This window comes from Calidris pugnax, unplaced genomic scaffold, assembly GCF_001431845.1.
Source record: "Calidris pugnax isolate Ruff unplaced genomic scaffold, ASM143184v1 scaffold27, whole genome shotgun sequence".
Classification (NCBI taxonomy): domain Eukaryota; kingdom Metazoa; phylum Chordata; class Aves; order Charadriiformes; family Scolopacidae; genus Calidris; species Calidris pugnax.
Window position 1 is genome coordinate 14926113 of NW_015090893.1, and position 15343 is coordinate 14941455.

The window sequence follows — 15343 nt, forward strand, 5'->3', positions numbered from 1 at the left end:
TCCTGTCATTCCTCCAAAATTGTTAACAATAAGCTGTTTACTCCCTGTCATTGGATTTCATGTGGTTCCCTACAGCACCATACAAGGCATATTTTTCATCTTTTACTGCTGAGTAGAGTAGCTTACGGATCCTTTAAAAAAGAACAAGCCCGGTCTCCAACCCTCTTTACTTTCTTCTGGAATGTCCCCCACAATTTCTCAAAGTATCCACAGCCAATCAATAAACAGTTGGAAGTACTGCTCTGCCAGTAGGACTGGGAGAGTGGGTTAGGTGGTCTTCATTTCTTCCTCAATTTTTTGCACAGTCACATTAGTGCAAGTTATAGTCTAACCTGAAAGGAACAATTTTGCAACTCAGCAGGTAACGGTAAACCCTGTCATTACAGCGAATGGTATGTAATTCTTCAGTCTTTTAAGGCAGTTGAAGTTGCAAGTAGCACAGCTGCAGAAACTTCAAATCCTGGGTGATAAGTCATTTTGCCTTGCTATTCCATGCTTCAGCAATTAAGAAACACCTGTTTCTGAAGCCATGAACATGCAACTAAGACCCATTGATCTCAGGAAAAACTATGAGAAAAAGCATTTTAAAAACTCACCAACTTAGCTCCAAAGATGAGGGTGAGAGTGGATCTCTTCTGGGCAAAGTTCCTATGACTCATGAACCTCTTGGCTCAAGGGGTGGTAACAAGCTCAATAATTTCTGAAAACTCTTGGTTGTGGGATTATTTCTGACTAAATTTTTGGAACAACTCTGGCTTGGTTGTGTTATGGGCAACTGAAATGCTATTGCTTTTGTAACTCTTGTAGCTGAATACTAGGATGACTAAAATGCTGTTACCCAAGAACATGATGGTTGTAACTGTTTTGATAAACTCCAAATTGAAAATACTTAATTCAATACTAAATTGAAAATACTTCAGCTAACTTAGAAAAGGCTATTCCTGAATGTGAACTGGTTTTATGAGGTCTACAAGAAGAAAGGGACAGTACAAGGGGCCCAGGAGAATTCAAACTCTGTGCAAGTGCTGTTGTTTCTATAAACTTAAATTTGTTTCCAGTCTGAGCAAAACACTCCTAACAAAAGCAACATAATGAGAAGGCACAGAGATTGTCAACAAAAAGACCCCATACTGACACTGGTGTTTTCATTTAGTTCTACTATTGACCACATCAATCAGTGACACAGTTGAATTATTTGTATTATAAAATTTCTATTAGTCAGCAGCCCTTGCAAAGATGACAGTCCCCAGTGAGCTGGCCTCTGCATTATCAGACACATAGAAGTGTTTCTACCCCAAGATCTAAATACATTATGGTCTAAATACATTCAAGAAATTAAAAAAAATGTTGATTAAACTGAATAAGCACAAACAATTCATTCAATCTTGTCAATGAAGAAACTGGCCCAGTTGGAAACTTTAATGTAGAGCCAGTTTTACATGAAAACTGGTGATTATAAAGATGTCTAGGCAAACACAAAACTACCTGTTTATTCTATGAATTACTTATTGTGAGGAGATATAGGGAGTTTATGATGGAAAAAGAATACACAGTTCACAACGTAGTTAAAGTTATATTTCAGCGTATGGAGAAAAATAGGAGCTATCAAAGATCATTTCATTGACTATTACAGATACTGCCCAAAACATTCCATACATAGAGGGAACAGCACCACTGTTTTCACAGAAATATTTTATGTCTGTATCCATGGAGTCTGCAGGGAGAGAGGGTGATATAGTTTCACAGACTAAGAGAATACCCAATTCACTGTGACTTGAAGGTAAGTACAGGTCATCTCACAGAGATAAACATCTCAACGTGGGCTCATTTATCTTAAAAAAAAAAAAAGGAAAAAGGAAAAAAAGAAAATGTGATCTTGACTAGACTGGATGGTTGCAATAATCTATCTAGCTCCTTTGGGATAGAGAATATCATATTTTTACTTTACTGATGAAAAACATATTTAGAGTATTTTTTGCTTTAGCAACCTTCTGTTCTCTTCCTTGCTCCTGCCTCTCCTTAAAATCAAATAATTTTAAGTTTTGGATTTGGAGAATGGAATCACGCAACTAATCAATCAGCCTTTACATCTGAGATCTCATCATTCTGAACATTACCTCATACGAATCTCAGTGATTGTGGCTGCAGGGCTACCACTGCTTTCTAAAAAGATTACATGGACCAAAAGAAACCACTTTGTTTTGCCCTCTGGCTTTCTATGTGAAACAAGTGTCATGGTGAAATGCTGACAAAATCCTCTCATGTTTTCTAGCTTTGAAAAATTGCAGCACAATGCTAATGTTGGGAGCACACAAGCAAAATACAGAGAGAATTTTTTGGATTTGTTTTGCTGTTTGGTTTTGGTTTTTTTTAAAATAAATTACAGTACAAGACTTACCAGAGTTAACAAACTTGTTCCCTTCTGGGCAGAAATAAGGATGGGGGAAGAAGAAATCCTATGGACTTTTTAAAAATACCCTATATAGAAATGCATACATAACAGGTTTCAGACATGCAGGACAATAAAAGTTGCCATTCATCCTTGTGCAGCATGAGACACTAGCAGCCAGGATTTCATTTTTTGAAAGTTTAGCAGTTTTCCATGCTTTATTTGCAGCCTACACACTTAATTACACCAACTGTTGCAGATTCTTTTCCTACATGACTCCTGCACCTATGCATTAGAGCACCATCCAAGGGAACACAGCAAACTGCTTCCCAGATAAGCTTGCAGCAGCACATGATCACCCAGTGGATGCTCTGTTTTAAACCAAGCTTTTACCATCTGTTCCTCTCCTAATTATGAATGCTACATATATCTGCAACTACATTGCAAGGAAAGGAGTGATTAAAGCACACGTATTCTTTCTACAATGTATCTTTGTTGTTTATTTCAAATTAAAAGCAATACCACCCGCCACAAAACACGCAAGTCACACAGTAGGAAGACCATATAAGGGCAGATGTTTACAGCTTCTCAGCTGGCAATAAGCCAGCGGTGATTGCTTGGAGTCCAAAATATTTGTGTATAGTCAGCACGACAATCTTTATAACTGTGCCCTGAATCACACACATTTCTTAAGCAGGGGTTACCAGGTTTTGCTCACAGGAACACTTGCTTCCGAGGTCTGGGTCATGCAGAATACTAATCAGCAGCTAACTAACTTTCAGTTGTATACTCTCTAAAACCTTTCCTGCTCTCCTCTCCCTCTAACCCTAACACCATCATCAACCTACCCACTTGGAATCCTCTCTAATGAAGTAAAACTTGGTTTTCCTTATCTACATCTACAGCTTTTACATGAAGCAATTTCTTTTAGCTGTATTAAACAAGTTTTTAAAAGATCAGTAGATTTAAAATTTCTTAGTCATAGGTTTCACCAGATGTAGTTTAACACTGAAATAAAACAACATATAGGAAATCTGTTTTGCATAAAATCTCCACTTTAACAGGAAATACCTAACCCTCCTTCAATATGATACCAAATGAGAGGTGTACCTCTCTCATATTAAAAAAATAAATAATTTCTAGCTATCATCAAAAAGATTTGTTACCCTAGCTCCACTTAGAAAAAAAATGGACAACAGTTATCCCTTATATGCTTTGAGTGAAACTTATGTTATCAAACAAGAAATGAATTTGACCCAATAAACACTGCTGTCAAATACTGGCACATATATCCAAAGGAAGAATGCAAACCTGTTAAGCTTGGTCTTTCTGTATTCCAACACCGTCCATAGCTCAGTAGAAAAGCACTGTCCTGGGACTTACACGACATAAATTTTGTTGTTAGATCTGGCATTAGCTTGATAGATAACTCTGAACTAGCTTTATTCTCTGCTTCCACATCTGTCTAATCTAAATATACATCTCCGTATGCCACAAAAAGCCAAGGTGTTCTTAAACCAGATGAAGGAGTCATCACCCGCTGTGCGTGATCCAGGTCCCCAAGGGCAGGCTTAGCCCAGGAAAGCTCTGCTGTGTGCACTGCTGGTGATGAACATGCTCAGCAAAGCTCCCGCGAGAGCAAGGAGTACAAGTGCTTACTGTATATTAGATATTGGCTCATACACTAATACTGGAAGACTAAAAATTTCTCCTAGAAATCACTGTTCAAAGTACAACAGACTGGGATAAAGTGACCATATCTCAGAACAGCTCCTTTAAGGTATCATTGCTACATATTTGTACATACTGTAAATTATTCAGATAAAGGGATTACTGAAATTACTCCCTGAAATAGGAGGGAAAGGAAACACGTTGGAGTAATATGGAAAGGCAAACAGTTCAGTGGAAGTATTTGAATTCTGTGGTTTTGGGGTGACAGCACAAGAGCATGTGAAACTGGTCATCCCTGCTATGGGGCTGAAAATGCAGAGGGAGGTGGAATCCCTGTCACTGCATTTCTGAATTCTCTAAAATTGATTTTTATTTATATTTACCAATTGTAATCAAATTCTAACAAGAACCTTAACATGCCTAGTAAACACAGAAATATTACTCTAAAAATCAATGTTCTCCACTTGCTCCCTTGAACAAGCAACTCAGCCTCGTTTCTTCTTTATCCTGCAATTGCAATTTTCAGCCTCCCTTCCATTACATTTTATTAAATTTAAGCATCTTCCCCCAATTCCAGTGACTGCAGCTGCCTCTACCTCTCTACCTCAATTTTCTGTTCAGGTTCAAGTTGTCTAACATAAAGAGAAAGGCAGAGAGGATATATCCAATATACATACAAACAAACAATATACAAACACTAGAAGACAATGCTGAAATAAACTTCGGAATAGCCAATGGAACTCAGGGAAGGAAGGATGAAGATAGATATCTAAACTAAAAAGCAATAAAAACTATTCACAGAATATGCTGTGAAATTTCAAATGAAGTTATATACACAGCTGAATTTCCTGATTAGACAGTTTCAAAATAACCTGCATAGACAGACAAGTATCACTACTTCCAGCAATCCCAGCGTTAGTCAGAATTCAACTATAAGCCATGATATCTTGAAACCTTTTTAAAAAACTAGTCTGAATAAAGTTTAACAGTAATTTTTAATAAAGTATTTTCTGTCTGCCCAGGAAAAAGTAATCAGTGAAGTGGATTTATGACACTAAGTTCATTAAGAGGACAGCTGAGATCACAGAATTAATTGATGCCCCCTTGTACCTTTTTAATGAGAATGATTTTCTGTTACCCTGGATTACAAACCAAGCTATAGAAGCGACAGATAAAGACCAATCTACTCCCTGCCAAAACCTCTGTTCAGTAGCTTAGCAATTTATCTGTAAATTAAATTTTGAATCATATCTTAGCCTTGAAACTCATTAGACATTAGATGTTCTGTCCAAACATGTAATTCAATTTCAGCTGCCAACCTGCAAATCCACCAATGATAACTGCTGGAGTTATCTACCTGATGACAGACTACTTCCATGGAGTTAGGGCTTAGTAACAGCAGGAGTAAGGGCCTGTGTTAAGCTGAAACAGAGTTAAATGTTGCAGTACAGAAATTCACACTGGAGGCAGCAGCATTAACTAAACTTTGCTCTGTGTCAGCTCCGCTTTCTTATTTTGGTTGGAATCTCTAAGATGTGTACTTTGTAGACAGTAGATGTTTGATTTTCAGATAGTTTGATTCTTCCAGGGAGTTCGACCAAGCTTCTTCTACTTATGCTGGCCAGACACCTGATCTTTCAGCCTTTTCCAATTACACAATGTCCTCCAAAAGCCAAAAAGAACTGTTTAATCTAACTGGTCTTTCATGTACAGTTGTTCTTTGTCTAAGAGAACAGAAAGATGAGGAATACGAGAATCAAACTCAGGCTAAAGTCTTCAAGAATCTGGTCATCAGCTTTAACATAACCAGGACTTCACTACAGTTCTTTTGGACAAATGTCGTTTTTGGTTACACAAAGAAATAATCAAACAGCCTTTAATAAATGCACTTCATCTAAAAATCAAAGTTTTCATAAACTAGATGTAATATTCGACCTCCATTTCCCTGAAAAAGTCCTGCCTCTTGTAAAAGCATCTTAGTTGTCCCACCCCAAATCCAGACAGTCTCATATTTTATCCACAAAAAAAAGTACAAAAATATGCACTGACTGAAATTACGTATTTCTAGCCTCCTGGTTAAAACCAGAAATATAAATATAGAGCAAACAGTTAAAATATCCGAGACAAAAAAGGCAATAATTTTCCTGATGTTCAAGCCAGTATCATAACTAAAGTTTAACATTTGGCACCTGAGAATCATAAGCCTGATTTTCACAACCCTCATCCTGGACAACTTACCTGAAATAAAACTTGCATTACTTACCCATGGATACAAGAGCCTGATAACAGTTGTTTCACTCACAGACATCAGAACTCAGCCTCCTATGACTATTTTCAATCCACCCATTTTATATTACACTGACATGGTTTGACATGACACATTGCTCATTTGTGCAGGGTTTCTTCTCCTCTTTTTTCCTTTTACAAGAGTTAAGTTTTGACAAATATATAAACAAAATCTATCCCAGAACTGTGTACCCAGTTTTGATTTGTTGTTTTTTCCAAACCCCAAGCACAAAGGTGTTACCATCGCAATACATCAAAACTGGCTCTTCCACTTTTTTATTCATTTTTAACCTCACCTCACCAAGAAACAAAAGATTTCTCTTTATTCCTTACAAAGGTGCAACATGCTCTTCACATCATTTTATTTCCTATAGCTCCCACTACAACTCTTAAAACATACAGTCTACATCCAGAAATGTACAGAAAACTCACCTCCCAGGAATCTGACAAAATCACAGTTTAAATTTGTAATAAAGTGAGAACAGAATGCCTATAAAGTTGTTTGGGGGGTGAGGAGGGAGAAGGGGAAGGGTGGGCAGCAGAAGAACACAAGAATGGTTACTCTAAAAACCTGTAAAATGTATTAGTGAAAACTTCAAATCTACAGAATTCCATTTCTGTAAAGGCAGAAATTATTCAAGTTAAAATTTGAAACATATAACACAGAAACAAACACTCTAGTTTTCTACTGACCTATTTAGCTTTGGAGTCTTAGGTAATTCCTAGGGAAGCTGGATAAGTGTCAGTTAATTACAAAAAGCTGGCACTCTGTACCTTCCAAGTTAATTATTTTGACATAAATGCTATTATTTTTCCCCTTGTCCACTGCAGAAGGAAGTGTCAAGTTTGAGAAGGGCATTTTTAGGAAGCATATCTCTTCTGTTTATAAGAAGCTGATTATGAATTACATTTGCACAGGTTCGGTCTCATGTTTTGCTGTTCTTTTAAACTTCATGCAGCTTTGGCAAGTACATCTCAGCTGTACTTTTCGATCACATGGATATTCCAGGTTTGTCCTTCTTTTGAGTAAGGATTGCCCTAAGAGACAACCTATGCTAGAGTGTCTGGGTAGACTGATAAATCACATTTCAACTCAGTTGTACTTCAGTCCAGATCCACCAGAACCCATACACACAATCTTCACCTTCAGTTAAATCTGAAGGTGGGCTTGGCATGATAATCCCCTGAGAAGCAAACCTGAAGTGCCTGTGACCCACCTGTAACCCGGCCACTTTACTGACTGGGTACATCCGTTACCCAGCTAGTAGGTATTCTTCAAATGTACTGTAACCTTCCTTATGACTATCTTCATTACTACATAACTAGCAGGGCCTGAATAGTTCTTCAATATTCCAGATTAAGTATTCTCTCCTATACATTATAGAATTTTATTTCTTCAACAGAACCACAAATCTTTCATTTTATGCATTCCTCCAATACGTTTGCTCTCCTCAGAGTAGCATTACTTTCGTTACTTAGAATAACTCTCCAAATCAATAAAAGTACACAGGTTTTCCCTCTCGTCGATTTCAAGCTGAGCTGCCAAGACCCAGAATAAATTTGTGTTAGCTCTCCCTTCCATGACCTTCTACTTTGTACTTTAAAATTTCATTTCATTTCTATTACTTGTGTTCTCAAGGTCTTCCAATTCTGCCTGCTTGGTATTCCAATCCTTCTCAATATTGGTCATGTTTTCCAACTCTCTGCTATTAAGTTTCACTGCCACACTTCTAATTTTTGGCTAAACAAATCAGAGAAAGATAAGTGAAACAAGGGGAAAAGCAGTGCAGAAGTATGAAGGGCCAGCCCAAAGTCCAACAATTCATCAGTGGCAGAACTGGAACGATGCAGATCCCCCAGTTCCTAGCCATGTGTTTACTTTATCACCTAACACTGCACTTCTGATCAGGTGTGAGGAGGAACTCATAGGCTCAGAAGGGCAAATGTACATGAATAACTGACAAAATTGTCTCTTCATTGGATCGTGTCAGGAAATGGTAGTCTAAGACCAACTCTAATGGAAATCTACTACCTAATCTAATCTATATTTATATAACTATTCATGATGCTGATATGTAACTACGTATCCATATGTAAATAGGTAACTATCCACAATAAGTCTGAGAAATGTATACACAGAGCTGATATTTCATGCCTTGCTTCTAAGGCATGCACAGTGTCAAATCATCTCCAGGCATATAATGCATGGGGGTTTTAACATCAGAGCCTGAACTGAAACTCTGTAAGCAATAAAATTTAGAGAAATAGCTTAGTTAATGCTCAGAACGTGGCCTGGCAGCCTGCCATGCATAAACATGCACTGAAACTGGAGTTCATGCCAAGATTCTTAGCTTTCAACTTCATAGAAATTCCTTGTATGGTTTATACTAGATCCTCTAAGTTCATTTAACTTTTCTCTTCATTTTTGCAGTTTAATCCATAGCGAGTTGAACTTATTACCTTTTTATATATAAGCATTAATAATGTAATAGACATAACTCCAAGTAGAAGTAATAGAATTAGTCTGTTCATATAATTTTGATTAAAGACAGGCCTAACACTAAGAGGACACTTACTCCATGTCTTCTGTGCCAAGCCTCTATGAACACAATGAGATGCTGCAGTGTGACCTATTACAATAATGTGTATGGCTTGTCACATAATAAATGCTTTCTAAAACTCATGAGAATTCACTTCACACTCGGGTGTCGAATTTGCGCTCAAGCTCCTCTTAAGCCAAAGGATTTCTCAACAGATTTGACTGAAAGATCAAGGCTTTAACATTTGTTTTCATAATATCAAGAGGTCTAATTTGACTCTTATATCTGATGTCTTTTCCAAGCCTCAAATCCGTACAAAGGAAATAGCTGCGGTTCCTTCCTACAGACTCCAGTTTGCTTACTTCTTTTGTTTTCTAGTAATTATTTATATTGATTTAGTTTTTATGTTTTAGATCTTTACTAAACTAGACCTAGTCAATTACTTACGTACGTATGAAGCCACATTCAATATATGTATTAGGTGAAGAGTAAATTCTGAGCTCTGTCCTCTCTTTTTTACAGCTTCAACACACAGTTATGAGGCACAGAAATACTATTAACTCCAGCTAGAAAATGGACTTAAGGCAGAGCTAAGATTTTGCCATTTGTCACATAGAAAGCCCATGGCAGGAAAGGAAAAAGGGGTGGAAGACAGACAGGAATCTCAATTTCAGATTATACTGAGAGCTTAATTAATACATCAGATGTTATTATTGATACTGGACAGCTGGACAACCATACAAGATTTTCAACAGCACATGCTTTACAACAGATCAGTTATGTTGGTCTTCCTTCTCGTTTACAGGTTCTGCTTGTTTTTAAAAATGGAGCACTTGAAGATTCTAAAAATTGTGTTCAGATCAGGCAAAAAGATTGTATTGTAAAGTATTGTTTTAGCCAGACGCCTTGAGGACTTTCAAAAATGTTGACAGGTAATCATTTCACACTATTAAATTCAGTTCAGACTTAAAAAATTTAGCCTGATTATACGGTCGTAATAATGGAGACATCAAATGAGGTATACTTCAGTGCTCCCTTTTCACAGAAGAGTAATGATGGCTGGGCCATTAAGTGCAACTACCATGCTGTCTTTGCCCAAAAGAAATATGGGTCATACTAAAAAAAAAGATCAATAGCTGTCTCCTCAAATCAGGCCATATTGGACCATAGCTCAATAAGGCTGACCAACCAATTGATTTTGAGAAGAAAAACCGAAAAAGTTGAGAGAAGCCCAATTTAATATTTTATATTCAATTATATATCAACTGTAAAAAAACCCACCCAGTACTGCAACATTATGACAGACTTATATGCACATAAGTGTGCACAGATGTTGTGCTGCATGCACGTACAGGCTTTCAGAGTGGCCACACCCAAAACAATCAAATCTCAGCTCCATATGTGCAGTGTTTCTCCTGCTGTACGTAAGGACACACTTATGTAAATATTTGTGCAATTTTATTTATATAACATGACATAAAATTCAGAAAGCTACTAAAGATAATTATGATAATTACTGCAACCTTGCTGCTGCTGATTTACAGGGTATGAACTAGGCCACCTGCTCTGTAGTAGCTGTAGTGTCAGACCCAAGAAGGTTTTAACTGAAACAACACTTCTATGCTCCAACCTCCTGTGCAAAGCCCATATCAAGATCCTCATCTAGTAAGGATGTACATATAGTTACAGTTTGGGAACAAAGGGAAGATGGGAAGACAGTTTCCCTAAAATTCAGTAATTATGAATGAAATGCTAACCTACCCCATACGTAGCAGTTAATACTGCTATGCTGCATCTCACCAGGCAGTTTTTTCACTAGTGTTTTAACAGTCTATCCCCAAAAAAAGAGTCATGAAGCAAGGACCCGATTTCTTCCAATGACATCTCTGCATGCAGGAAGCGTGCTGTCTGTACAATAACTGCTACAGTGGCAGCAACTCTACCTATGCATATCTTCATCTGTGGACACAGAACCTCTCACCTTATGATGCAGTACATCACTTCGGTTGAAGATAACTTATAAAGAGCTTAATTATATAGCCCAGCTTTTTATATTTTCTTTTTGGAAAAAGCTTAGTAGGAGATGATTAGTAGTCTCTGTTAATTTGTCCCATAGAAGGTTTCATGGATAATTGTACACATTCATAACATGCTGGTTTTGAAGTAATTAAATAGAACCATTAAGACTGCTGGGTAGAAAGATACCTACACTTTGCATGAACTTTATACTATTTGCTTTTGCTTGGCAGTGGACTGGTTAAGAGGTTTTTTCCCCATAAAATGATCCTTCCCATAGAAAAGATTTTTGAGGCTTTACAGCTTTTGTTAGCATTTTCAGGAAGTCTATAAAAGCATTTTCAGTTGTGAAACCTTAAAATGTGAAAGAGGTAATCTTCATGAACATCTTCCACAGTAAGAGGAGTAATTTCTCTGACAATTGCACTTGTGAGATTGGGGAAAGGGGATGAGAAGTTACAAGGAGTCCAGGCTTCAAAAAAAAAAAAAAAAAAAAAAAAAAAAAAAAAAAAAAAAAAAAAAAAAAAAGAAAAGGTATGTAAAATGAAATAAAAACTTTTAAGCTCAAGAAATGCCATTAATACAAGGTCTCAGTTTGGAAGGAGACTGTTGAAAGATGTTCCTTGCTATAAATCTGTCCCTAGTTAAAAGTGGGTTGGGATTAATTTGACAGACCTTCATTCATTTTTCCATTTTCAAATGCTGCTGGATTCTCACATCAAGCTGGGTATAGAAATTAACAAGTGAAATCCTAAACCTATGTTCCCCAGCAGACTAAACCAGATAGTAACAAAGATTCCCTTGGAGCCTGGTAAAAATCTATGAATCCGTATTAACTGTAGAATCCCTTTAATAAAATACTAGTTATTATGGAAGTATGGGCTTTCCCAGACACCTGATATACAAGAGCTTCAACAGTCCCAGTAGGTGGATGTCATTCACAGTGACTGCAAACAAATATACATTCTGACAGATCTGTTGATACCATTGTTAAGGCCATACTTCGTTCTATTGAGATTCAGAGCAGCACAACTTCTGAGACACAGAGGTGACCACAACTACAAAAAAAACCTAGAGAGAAGAACCTACGCATAGACAGGTCACATTTAACTGCAATACTTTGCAAAGAGGAAGTCAAAGTAAGATACAGTGTTAAGACCACAGAGACAAACATGGGGCATCAAAGTTTAACTTGTTATTATATTATAAAACACCAAGGCTTCCTAAACAAACAAACAAATAATTCTTACAGAACAGGACTAACAGAACTGGTAGCCAGCTGTATTCTTCCCCTTCCTAGACACAGCAGCCATAGCGCACAAATCCCATGCAAGATAGAACACTTAACCTCAATATGCTCATGATCAACATTAACAGTACGTTTCCCTTATCCAGCCTTGGGCAGACCGAAGCAGGGTTTTCTGTGTGTACTCCAAGAAAGCTTTTTCAGTGTATAGACAACAGAAGCAAAGGGAGCTCTGTAAATATTTACCATAAATGTTGCATTTCCCTTTCTCCAGTCATTGACAATACATGCAATTTTATTCAAACTAGAGGAATTTGAGAATTGACTGAGCTTAAGAAAGTGATTTGTTTTGTACAGATACATATCATAACACACACAGAAGTTACCCCTATTTTCCAGACAGAAAAAAAAAAAAAAAAATTGAGTCAAAGCATTCTTTCCTCCAAACCTATACCAGTGTCAAAGACCTCCATGAGCAGAATGGACAATAAAATGTTTTCCACCAAATCTGCAGGCAAAACAAGCTTCACCGTTTACCACCTTGTGGCTCGAACTGGTAAATATTCCCTTCTCACACACCCCCGGTTTCATCGTTTTACAGTTAACTACCCTCTTAAGCAGCAGGCACAGAAACTTCGCTCAAAGTTCCTCCCCAAAGGAAAATTGAAGACTGTATGCTTTCAGAGAGATTGACACCAAGCCCAAGCTGCCCTGATCGATGGGGTAATCAAGAATGCCAGGACTGCTTGTCCAGCTTCCAAACCGCTCTCAACATCCTTCATACAAGCAGCAACCGGTTGCCCAAGCTGCATCTCTCTTCTACCCACAGCTTCTAAAAGCCAGCAGCCACCCATTGAAAGGATGCTACGGTCATACGGAAGAAACGAGAAGTATGCGGTAAACGAAGAAGTACTTACATCCCGGAATTTGTTCCAATACTTGTCTTTATCGTACTGCGAAACGGTGCTCAGCCATTTGTCGTTGTCCAGGAAATTGCCATGATTGCTGTTACTCGTGATGATTTCAGGATGCCGGCTCTCCACTTGCAGGAAGCACCAGGCAGCGAGTACCAGCACGCCCGACATCTGCAAGGAGAGGAGAGGAGCGGAGATGAGCGGAGCAGAGCTGGAAGGAGCGGAGCGGAGCTGAGAGGAGCGGAGAGGCGAGGAGCGGAGCGGGGGCGGCTTCCTCGGGCAGGGAAGTTTGAGGAGCCCCCGAGTTCGGGCTCGTCTCCCCTCACGCCCCTCGTCAACTTCTGGCTGCGGCGCTGCCGGGTCCGCTGAGACCCACCCGGGAGGGGCGGGGAACAACGACGGGAATAAGAATAGTAATAATAATAATAATAATAAAAATAACACGGGTCACCTGGGGCCGGGCAGAGACACCAGCTAGGTGAAAATACAGCCTTACGAGATGCCAATAAAGCCTCCCGCGGGAGCAGCCAGCGCTGGCTCCACGAAGTTTGGCTGCGAACGGGGGGAGAGGAAGACCCTACCTCCGGGCAGTGCAACACCGGCCGGGGCTCCGAGCACCGTGTGCGCTGCCTCCTCCTCCTTCTTCTCTCCTTTGTGCGGCCGCCGCTGCTCGGGTAGCGGGTGAGAGAAGCCGGCGAGCCCCGGAGTAAGCACCGTCAGCCGCTCCGGCTCCGTGTGTGTGTGTGTAAGAGGGCGGCGGGGCGAGCGGCTGCCAGCGGCCGAGGTCTGGCGCCATCTCCCCGCCGAGCGGCGGCGGCGCGGGGGCGGAGCGCGGGCGGCTCCCGGCTGAGGTGAGAGGCGCGCGGCGCCCGGCTGAGGTGAAGGGCACGCGGCGCCCGCCTGAAGGTGAAGGGCACGCGGCGCGGGGCACCGCTCGCGCCCAGCGGTCGGCCGTTAACGGTCAACGGTCACTTTCAACGGTCAACGTAAGCTCTCTAGGGGAGCTCTGAGAGGCGCTGGGAAAGGCCGTTGAGGCAACGGCGGGGGAGGGGGGGGGGGGGGGAGAGATTGGCCCCTTCAGCGAGACGAGCAACGGGAGCCTTCACTACTGCTGCAGCCTGGGGAGTTAGAGAGCCGTAAAACCGGCCTTAAAAACATAAAAAAAACCCCAAAACCTAACCCACACCAGCTTTTATAAGCCCCCGGTAGGATATGACTATCTTGAGCCAATGTTTTTACAGTTTCTAGAAGTAATGACATTTCAAAGGCATGGAAGCCATCCCCGGTTTCTCCATTTTTCCTTTGACGAGGAGCTGTCCTCCCTTGGTCAACGCATCCCACACCATGAAGAGGTTTCTAGAGGTTTCTGCTCTCACACCATATAATGAGGGAGGGGCTGCCCAGGCTGTTGGAAGGGCCTGCAGGAAAGCCGTCTTCCATTTTTTTTTAAAATAAGAAGGAGACAGATGAGGGGAGCTACATACTGGTCAGGGAACTAGGGTGAAAGGAGGATAACTTCTCCAGCAAGAAAGGAGAAAGATCTCCATTGTCAGATAAGGAGGCAGGAGGGAGGGCTGGTCAATTTCCCACATCGGGATTTGGGTAGTTGTTGCTGTATCCATCCCCAAAGACCGTCAGGAAGGAACTCCTCCTCCTCTTACTTCTGAGCATTTAAAGGAATAGGAAAGAGGAAATTTTCACATCTAGAAGTATTTTTTAAAGTATGGAGTGGAGGCTCTTATTGATGGTCTCATCATGGATGGAAGAAAGAACACATCCCCTGCTAATTAATATGATGCCCAAAAATGAAGACACATACTTTTGCTGACAACCCATTTTAAATACAGCTGTGAGAGCTGTTCCATATAACATTTTTCAAATATGGTTCAACAAAATGTCTTGTAAATACTGCCTTTTCTCTCCAAGAAAGCTGTCAACAGGGTTAAGTCCACTTTTTACAGAAAGACACATCAGGGGTTTCTTAAGTTACACAGGAAAGGGCCAAGTTTATTAATTTTTACTGCTATTTCTGAGCACTGAACTCAGTGTACAGCTCTAATCCTAGATCTGATTTTAAATACAGTTCCTAAATACTACGTAACCACAATAAAACCTCTGGGACTGAAAAAACAATGAGGGTTTATTAATTTTAAAAGCAGAGAACAAGCACGTATGTACGTAAGTACCTCATATTGCATCCTCCCCTTGGTGCACATAGAATCTAATGAAAGCTGCATGCCTGCAGGAGGGCAAAATATAACCCAATAAAAGCAACAAATAG

General features: G+C 39.8%; 1 protein-coding gene across 2 annotated transcripts in view; it reads right to left on the reverse strand.

Annotated features, from left to right (window-relative positions):
* The window catches only part of SPOCK1 (sparc/osteonectin, cwcv and kazal-like domains proteoglycan (testican) 1), a 301385-nt gene extending 287556 nt beyond the window's left edge, over positions 1-13829 (reverse strand). Inside the window, exons 1-2 of one of the 2 annotated variants that reach the window (XM_014948206.1) lie at positions 13644-13829; positions 13066-13233 (exon numbers count right to left, since the gene is read on the reverse strand). In XM_014948206.1, the coding sequence (XP_014803692.1) occupies positions 13066-13233 (168 nt within the window). In that variant the 5' untranslated portion in view covers positions 13644-13829. The remainder of the gene's footprint in view (positions 1-13065; positions 13234-13643) is intronic. The other variant, XM_014948205.1, reaches the window with a different exon arrangement.
* Positions 13830-15343: the final 1514 nt, after the last annotated feature.